Source organism: Calonectris borealis, chromosome 2 (genome assembly GCF_964195595.1).
Source record: "Calonectris borealis chromosome 2, bCalBor7.hap1.2, whole genome shotgun sequence".
In the NCBI taxonomy this organism is placed as follows: Eukaryota; Metazoa; Chordata; class Aves; order Procellariiformes; family Procellariidae; genus Calonectris; species Calonectris borealis.
The window spans coordinates 15,102,996-15,113,068 of NC_134313.1; the positions used below are offsets into that span (position 1 = coordinate 15,102,996).

The 10,073-nt window shown below is 38.3% G+C and overlaps 1 protein-coding gene across 1 annotated transcript in view; it reads right to left on the reverse strand.

The window, feature by feature from the left end:
* COL14A1 (collagen type XIV alpha 1 chain) overlaps nt 1–9,374 on the reverse strand; it is a 135,141-nt gene extending 125,767 nt beyond the window's left edge. The window contains exons 1-3 of the mRNA XM_075141236.1: nt 9,257–9,374; nt 3,424–3,540; nt 2,118–2,261 (exon numbers count right to left, since the gene is read on the reverse strand). Coding sequence (XP_074997337.1) covers nt 2,118–2,261; nt 3,424–3,540; nt 9,257–9,344 — 349 coding nt within the window. The 5' untranslated portion in view covers nt 9,345–9,374. The remainder of the gene's footprint in view (nt 1–2,117; nt 2,262–3,423; nt 3,541–9,256) is intronic.
* Between the last annotated feature and the right edge of the window lie 699 nt (nt 9,375–10,073).

Consider the following 10,073-nt stretch of genomic DNA (forward strand, 5'->3'; position numbering starts at 1 on the left):
GGTAAAAAAAAACTGGTGAAAAAATAACTGAAGTTCTGAATCCTCTCCTTACTAAGACAGCATGTGTACATGTAGAATCATAGAATCACAGAATCATTCAGGTTGGAAAAGACCTCTAAGATCATCGAGTCCAACCATCAACTCAACACCACCATCATCACCTCTACCTTTAGCGAACGGTTGTGAAACTGATTCAGAAGCAAATTCAGGTCCACAAGTTTGCTGAGGAGTCAGCTTTTACCAAGGTAAATCTTGGTTATTAGCTGGGTTACAGATAAAGCCACGATGACACCAGGTCTTACTCAGAAGTCTGGGTTTAATCCTTACCTAGACAAGTCTTCAACTAAAATAAGAGAGGTGAAATTACCAGAATAATATTTGTCAAAAAGGATGCTACTGCTTAGCCTTCTAAGAGCATTCCTTTGAGAAAAGGGTAAGAGCAAGCTAAGGAACTGCTTGATGGCCTCCTCTAATGCTATTGAGCGGAAAGTCTCCAGAGAAACAGTACAAAAGTCTGCAAATGCTCATAGGAAACAAATCGGTCACATCCTGACAGAGATTTCTGGATTTGGGAAAGCCATTTCTAACTGTCAAAATTCTAACCCCATAGGAAGAATAGACAAGAAGACACTAGTTTTACTCACATATTTACACAGACAAAAAAACTTATCTAGTGAATGTTTTTACAGCTGCATATTAAAAGGAAAAAATTCCCCAGTGATCTTTGCTAATTGCATACTATGTACAATAACTTACAAGCAGCACTAGAATAAGAAAATATACCTGGCTATATAAAGAGGAATACTGTTTTAACAATAGAATTTTATTGTAGGCTTAAGAATTCTTTGTACATCAGTTACAACTTAGCAGCATTAAAATCATATTTTCAGTGCACTAAACCAGAGGATATTTTTAAAGCTTTGTATATGTTTGACCTTTTTTCATCTTAAGAATTCATGACCACTTGTCAGAGAAGGGGAAAAAAACATAGAATACAGGATAGCAAAAAAGAAGGATTCGTATACATGCTATATCTGGTTTTACTCATGCAAGGCATCATATTGTCAAACGAAACTCCAGCCTCATTAAGTACTACATGTTTTCACCTGCAGCAAAGAAAGAATATACTAAGTAGAACATAACCCCCATATTAATTCAAGTTGCCAGCTCTACTTTTCCTGAAGAATAGAGGTAGTTTAAAAAATAGCCACACCTAATATTATAGAAGTTGGTGTAGCTTTCTGTGGGCTGCTCTTTAATGCTAAAGTAATCTGTGGTTTTGCGGGTTTCCTAACCAGGACAGAACTTAAAGTAGTAAACACACCGTTGCAGTGATGAAAAGCTAGAAAGACTCTGACACACATCAAGCAGTCAAGCATATTTTATCTTGTGCTGGTTCTAAGAGAAAGGTGGTTTAGCAATGACAGTGAGAAATATCCAATGTCAAGGGAATTCAGTAGGCTTTCAAACTGTACTCCCAGACTTTCACATTTTTGTCTTTATCGACTATATCTCCACTGATCATATTTAACTGAACTGTTTAAGATGCAGATCAAGACAAATCATCTAAGACATATATATCACTATGATATAAACATTAAGAGTATGTGTAGGTCAGATAAAAAAGTCTTAAGCATAATTTGTAAACATATTTGACAGCTGAAGACCGGTAAGAATTTAGCCTTTCATAGTATCATTGAACTAGCAACTAGTTGCCAATTGGCACAGCTGTAAGAATGTTTTATTAAAAAAGTTGGACAAAGGGAAGGAAATTTTTTAAGTTTCAGAATATAGCACTTCCCTTCTTGTTTCCGCTCACTGAAGATTCTTTTCCATGAGATACTGGCTAATTTCATAACGGAATGGGGAAGAAAGGGATTCCAAACCAATGGAAACAAAGATATCCCAAAGCAAGAATCTCCTGTGCAAGAGCGACTGGATCAGTTCAGGCCTCCAGCCGTATATGTACCAGTTAAAATCTGTGGCTCTGATTAGCCTTTCACCACAGAAGAAACTGTTTTTTGATTGTCCCCCTTTCTGTCAGACTTTGTTATAATTTCATCAGTTATGTTAAATATCTGATAAATTCTGCATGTCAGGCATAAAAAGACACATACTTCTGAACTGGCCTTGTGCTGGCTTACTCTCCTTGTCTTCACTGAATGCAATGATCTGAAGGGCATAGTTTTGATCTGGAATAAGACCTTGAATAATTGCTTTGGTTGCAGTGTTTTGAAGAATTAGTTGATTGGTTTTTCCACCTGTAAGAGAAAAGACAAAAAAAACCCACAAATACTTAACTTTGTTTGCTTTTCTTACAGCACAGTAAATGTAATGACTTAAAACTACCTCAAGCTCTACAATGACCCAAGTGTTCCCACTTTTGGGATTATCCATACAGCCAGGAGCCCAGAAAAGCAAGAAGTCAGGCAGCCTGACCAAAGACACGGACCAGTTCTCTTAGATAGAAACACTCTAAGACCAATCAATCAGCCTTTGTATCTGGTCCTCATGGAATAGCCACGATGTCCAGCAAAACTATTAAGAAAAAAAGAAACATTTGACAAAAATCTGTCAAGTTTGGTAACATCATGCCCACAGGCTTTCATAATGCTCTGTGATTGGCTGCCAGTTCTGACCCCATCGTACCCATGTCATTTCTGAATATCCTCTTTGCCCACTTCCTTTGGGAAAGGAAATTCTTATACATAAATACAAATATTAAACATTTCTATGTATACATATATATATAAAGATTGTATACAAATATGTATTTTAGCTGTATGTTAAAAGTGTGTCTATATCTGAATTTAAATATGTACAGAAGTAGTACCTCTACACAGGTAGCCTGATATAGCCACTTTGTTGCCTATCTTTAGATTTCAAGTTTTCATTCAAAAAAAACTTTAAAAGGTTTGTGGTTTTTGTTTTTTGTTTTTTTTTGGGGGTTGGGTTTTTTTGTTTTGTTTTGGTTTGGTTTTTTTTTTAAGTTTGGTCTAAAACCTTTTTGGTCTTTTCTGTGGAGCTCACTATGGGAGAAAGCCCAGGGAGATCCACCTCAAAGCTTTGACTGAAATAGGGTTCCTATGCTCTCCCTTGAACACTTCCTAGACTTCCTTATACCCCACTGGAAGAAAGGTAAAGACAGATGATCAGTGACAATTCCCAAGGACTACATATGAAGCATAACTAGCATCCACCCACTTCTACTACCTTAAGCATTCAATTCCCATATTCTGTGCCCATAACCACCCTCCGGCGAGATCGATTTCTCTCTTCTGTTGACCAAGCCAATACTCCATTATCCACAGCTTGCTCACAGTTCCTTAGTCCTGAAGGATGACACTAGCCTCTGAAAAGCTGTTCAGCCTTAGGAAGACAGTCCTTTCACCTTAAGAGAGAACATACAGACTTTTGTTTTACCTGAACTTGGAGTGACAAGAAGCTTATATCCAGTGAATTGCCCTTTGGGGGCTTTCCAAGAGATCTGTACACTGTCAGGACTGACTACATTATATCTTAGTCTTGTTGGTGGGGACACTGCAAGTGGGGAAAGAAAACAACATTTTAAATTCAAATAAAAAGCAACCGCCAATTTTTAACAAACATAAAAATAAACACGTATAAGAAGACAACACAAAATTTTAATGATAAAGGATGCAAGTTATTCAAAATGTCACATACATCAGTTTATTAGTTTGTAAAATGACATCCCCAGGTGCACTACTTCCCTCAGACATACCTTTTATTTATCTCTTTATAAAAACAAACTAACAACCTAACAGCAAAGGACAGAAAGACAAACAGTGTTAGATGTTAAGACTCTAGTTTAGCAGGCAAAGCTGGTAATAAAAATGCTCTTTGTTAATATATGGAAATGAAAATTGCTCTCCTTGTTTACACTGAAAATATGCATTACCTAGCCTCCTTTACCTCGCATTATCGTGGGCATTTCCCCACATTTACAGTAACTCAGGGCCAAATTTTCAAAGCCTTGTGAGAACACAATAACCAAGAGGAAAGATAGGCATGCACAAGGCAGAGGGAACACCAGCTGCCCAATTTCCAAACCCGGCCTAAGCAGCACACAGACTTGCCCAGCTGCAAGCACTGCTTCGGTCTTATCAAGACTAGCAGGCATGGAACAGGCTAGTCAAGAATTAAACAGGGGCAATCTGGATGGTCAGCGAATCTGGCTTCTATTTATATTGTGCCATCACCTAGGTTTCAAATAGAAGCAGCAGGTGAAATGAATAAATGCATGAAATGATTGAGAAGGAGGTGATATTTCAGTGAAGCCACACACAGAGGAACAAATGGAAAATCCACCCTATGTTGTTACTGCAATATCAGCAACTTTGTGTCTATGCACATAAACTAGTTTTTCACAGCTTTGCATCCCTCTGCTCAGGCAAGCTCCACTGATGCCGGACAACACCCTACATAGCATTTCTGCTCTGCTTCAGGGAGCCACATCCTTCCTTCACAGCCAACAATTGAAGCAGAGCTGCTAGGTGTGCAGCCTATGGTATCCAAGGCTGTCAATAAGGGGAAATCTTCATACATTTGAACAGGGTTTGGCTCACAGAACCAACTGATCTAGAGGGAAAGGCAGCCAGGGAAGCTACCCAGAGGCTGAATAACAGAAAGGGATAGAAAAGCTTAACAAACTCCTCCATCAACCTTACCCCTCCTCCTCCCACTACCTCCACAGCCCTCTGAACCTTCTCCTTCATTTTCCAAACCCTTGATGTCTCTGCCACTACTACCCTTAAGGTTTCTGTTAGTAAGTCTAAGAAATAAGGGGGGAAATGGCAATATCTGCAGGGGGGAAGTGGCAATTTCTTTTCCCCAGGGCCCACGATAGCTCTTAATTGACTAGGCTCATGCCCATGGTTTGTTGGTCCACCAGATATAATAACCCAACAGTTCTCATGACATTTCTGAGAGTTAAGGTTTACAGCTTACGGAGCATCTGAGTCAACAGGCAGAATGTGCTAGCCAACAGTCTCTGGCCTCTCATTTGACCTGCTACAGTCAATGCAGCTCTGGCACTAGCAGCAGCCAAAGACCTGTCCTGAACTGATTACTTTTTCCTACGTGCTTCTTTTTCCAACAGCTTGGGGGAAGAAAGTAGAAGGAAAGAGGCAGGCTGTAGTTTTTTGAGATTTGGGGTGGCGTTTTTTTCATGTCATCTACCATTAGAAACATTTTGGGTCTTAGAAGTAAAAATCTGGAGGTTTAATACGAGAGATGTATTCCCTTGCATCCAGCCTCTCAATCGATTAGGGACAGTTTTGCCAGACCAAAGGCAGGTTCTGCAGTTCTCTGCCTTGAGGGACGTAACACCAGAACACAGAAAAGAGAGTACATAAGCACCAAGAACAGCTTAGTAACACCACATTCTCAAAGACTTCCCAGAACAAGCTCAAGAAGAGAGGCAAGAGGACAGAAACAGCAGGTAGCACACCAATTCCACACGCTCAAAACTGTTCTGATTCACAGCACTGGGCTTACACCCAAACAGTGCGTTTCCCTCGTTGCTGGGCACAATCTTATCAGACCTCGTCTTCAGACTGCCTGTCACCTCCCTGAAGTTTAGAGAAAGAGAGGCTGCAAGCAAGAGCGTGTGCAGGAATCAGTGCAAATACAAAATCAGTTCTTTGAAAATTTGGCCCTCCTATTGCAAAATGTTTTGCTGGGCAGGTTTCTGCAAGAACATTCAGCATGCTATATTTGTAATAAAATGACAGAGACTATGGCAAAAAGTTTTGAAAGCCAAGCAGACTGTAGTTATGGATTACAGCTTTTAATTCATTCTCAAGATTCATTCTGTCTTTGAGCTAAACATAAATCACAATGAATTGGAGCCGAATGAACCAAGAGTGACAAATCATACCTAGAAGTTTGCAAAATATGCAATTCCTTTTATTATTTATTTTGTCTAAGGAATAGCGAATAAACTTTTGAACAATGACAGTATGCAAGTGTAAAAATGCTGCACATTTTACCAGGATCAAGTAGTAAATTTGTATGGGGATTAAGAGGCAGAGCAGAGAGCAACAAAGTAACACCAAGGATTGACAAAAAAATCATGTCTTAGAATGTCAGATTTCGTTTTCTCTGCCATCTTCTTCCTTTCCCTGTCATTCCATTCCATCCTACTTTCAACTTAACAGTTTATGAAAGCACCTTCTAACAAAGAAGCATAGTTCTGGCCTAATTGCTATTAGCCATCACCAAACCAGGTAAATTTTGGGAGCCCCTAAAAAACAATCACAGATCTTACAAGCAAAGAAGGACACAATCACCAAAAGTTTTTCTGTTTACTACAGAGTTACAATGTGAAAGACTAGAAAAGTTGTGCCAGAATAGTCTTTACATAACTAGTCAATTTTCACTGGGTACTTTTTGCATCAAAGGTGGCAGTGCAGGGGAGCGGACAATCCCACACAGCAATTAACCATAAGAAAGAAAAGAATTATTCGCCAGACAGATACTCAACTGTGTCTTAGTTGTGCAAAGACTAACGTTCTGGCACAGAAGAGTACATATAGCTAAGAAGTTAAAAATCTAACACTTGAACAGACAACAAAATATTTATGGGAATTACTACACATTCACCAACCTGAAGAGGATATCTTTATTTCTTTGGACCTTTATTGTCTGTGGAACAAAATCTCACTTCTTGCAGAGAGGGAAAAAAATTAATCCAAGCTGAGTCAGTTAACTGATAAAAATCAGTAGCTAGAGCTTGTTAAGTGGTTTTACAGGAATGCAAAAGTGAATGGCCGTCAGCAATATTAGAGCAGTCACCCAAAAGAAAACTACAGACAAGTTCAAGGCTTCGGTTTATGTCACCAGCTAAATTAGCACTCCAAATACATGACTCTTGTGGACAACTAGGGAAAGAGTGTTTTGAATTATTCACTATCTTAATGGAAAGGAAAAACACCATAATTTGCATATGTGCAGCTCTCTAAGACATCCGGTAGTCTAAGATTGGATACTAACTAAACCAACTAAACCTTGTGGCTTCCAGTTTACTTTGTCACAAGAATTGAACAAGTTAATATGCACAGCAATTACTTAGCAATTACATTAGTAACACATGGAAATTATTGCTACACAAAGAAAAGTTTCCATCTTTAAATACAGAAGGAAAATTCTTAAAGCAAGTTACTTTATGAATAAATGGAAAATTCTAAAGTATTTGTCTTGCCCAGCACCATTTTTTTTGTAGTATATGAGAGCATAAGTAGACAGAAGCTAGATTTTTTTGTTGCTGTTGTTTAAGTGACGTTATGCTGAATGAGAAAGAAACAGCAGTGATGAAGGACTAACTGTTGTTGAGTAAAAACTGAATGGCACTATGTGGTTTATAAGGCATTCAGGTAATAAGTGAGATAAAACCATGTAACTCAACACAGATAAATCCTCAGTTGAAGGAATAAGTTGTAGCTTCAGGCATGTTGACTTCAGTCTCCCAAACATATTCTCCTTTCCAAGAAGTCACATTACACACCTTTACCTGAGCATCTTTGCCAAAGGAAGGAAACACAAGCTGGAACTAATACCAGCTCTTCCTACACCCTGGCAGAGTATACAATTTCTTAAAACAGACAAACACACTGTTAGTGCTGTATTAAATTGTAAATAGTTAGCCAACTGGATGAAGAGTTTACTGCAAGGGGTGGCAACCTTGAGAAAAGAAAGGATTTGAGAAACATCTTACTACTTCAAGTGTAGCAAGAGATATTTTTATTCTGTGAACATGGAATAGAGACTTCATATCACCTCATTCAATAATATAACAGTAATTTTGGGCCAAGGCAATAGTCCACTTAGCTTAGTATCACACTGCTGACAGCATTCAGCAGCTGATGCTTGCTGAAAGAGTATAAGAACAAGGGAAGTATTGTTCTTTATTCATCCAGTACACCAACTCTAGCTTCTGATGGTGTGATGATCGTGGAAGAAACTCTCTCTGACCTTCATTTCATTGTATTAATAGTTTGAGAGTTTTCTCCCTTATATATGACTGATTAAATCAACCTTTTTTTTTTTTTAAAAAAAAAAAAAAAGAGTGGGGGAAGAGTATGTTTTCCAAGCTCAAGGAATTTTGCAAAACTTTCTGGAGATGGATCTCAATCCCCAATCCTGTTTCACAAATCTTAACCATATGTATTAGGACTGAAATACACAGAGAGAGAACTAAACATATGCTTTGCTTTATTGGCTCATTAAGTCACAAACATTCTGGACCTCATTTCTGACCAGAATTGATGTGTTGAACACTGGGAACATGTATTTCTTCATTCACCTCACATCGCCCACATTAAATATTACTGCTTACATGTGTCCCTAAGCTCTGGGAGAGGCTTGTAAAACGCTCACAGATTCCCAAACATCCAAGATGGTATGCTTCCCCAGTACTTGAGTGCCACGCAGACTGGACAGCACTGCTACTTGCATTTACCAGAACTTGGAAAGCTTCAGGTTGCCACTACTCTCTGAATGTGCTCATGAATAATGCATTATACAAGACGCTTTAGAAGAGACCCAGGATCAAATTCTGCTCCCAGTTATGCCTATGCAGTCTCATATCAAAGGGATTACATAAATATAAAGTTGAGAGAAATGTCTTTCTTTAGAAATCATAAAAACCCATTGGCATTCTTCCCCAAGCAATAGGATAAATTTTCTCTAGAAGTCAAACCACTGTCAATACAATCCAACGAATATTTAAGCCTAACAATCTCAGCAGTATCTTTTAATACAAAGGAGATTTAAAAAAAAGCTGCAGAAGTAGTCTGTGACGTTTAACGGTCCTGTGCAATACTGTATATTGTAAGTGTTACAATAGCTACTCTTCCAACAAAGAAAAAATTCCATACAAGCTTAGTATCATAGCTAGTCCTTCAAACTTACTTGATTACATAGAGGACAGTCACAGCAATTTCTGATCAGTACTTTCATGTAAATAAGAGTAAAAAAAAAAATGTTCCGTATAACTCATTTTGAGACACCTGAATTTGCAAAAATATTTACGCTATTTGAGATAGTAGGTTCAAGGAGCACACGTGAACATATAATTCTACTCCCCCTCTGAGATCAGCAGCAAAGCTCGTGCTTCATTTCAGTAGTACTGGATCCACATCCTACTAAGAGGGAAGTAACACTTGCATTTGGAATAAGAAAGTCTATTTCTGCACATCAGAGTGTGAAAAGCTCCATCTTTTTATTTATGACTTACCTTGGCCCTGGGCATCACTGATGAAGAAAGCTGTGACAGCTAAAAAAGCCAAGAAGAAACAGCTCTGTATCTCATACCGACAAAGCATCTTCTTCCCCTCAATACACACACTATCAGCAGGTCTGAAAACACATACAACAAAAAGACTTATTAAACCTGCAAATATAAGGCATCCACTTTAATGAAAAGTGTGGGAAAAATCTGGATTCCATTAAAAAAATTAGGAATTTGCCACAGACATCAGTGAAGCCAAGATTTCAACCTGACAGCAGTTTTATAACCAAAGCATATTTTCCCTGAAAGGGACAAAGAACCCCATTTGGGCCACTCAACAGTTCTCAAAATTCGGCCCATGTAAAGAGAAAATTGATATTCTTTACTAAGCATACATGAGTATTGGAAGTAGTGTGTGCTATGCATAAGAAGGTAAAATGAGTATCTCTATACAATCCAGTGTTGCAAGCACCTTATCAAGATACCTGTGGTAAAGAACTCTGAAAGTCTCGATAACAAAGTAGGACTAAAACTGTTATCTACTTTATATCCAGAATGGGATGTTAAATTATGTATTTCAGGATTCTGCAATAAAAAAAAAAGAGATGAGAACTGCCCTGCAAGCCTACCATAAAATAGCAAATGCGTGTACTCAATAACCCCAGTGAAATAATAATTGATCAGTTCAACTGAGCAATTTTGCACATCAGTTGTCAAAAAAGGCAGAACTTTGTTCTGAGGAAACACAAGTCCTCTTCTCACTGTCCTCTACAGCCTACTCTATTTTTCCTTTTTCTATCTTACTCAACTTACTCTGTGCTCT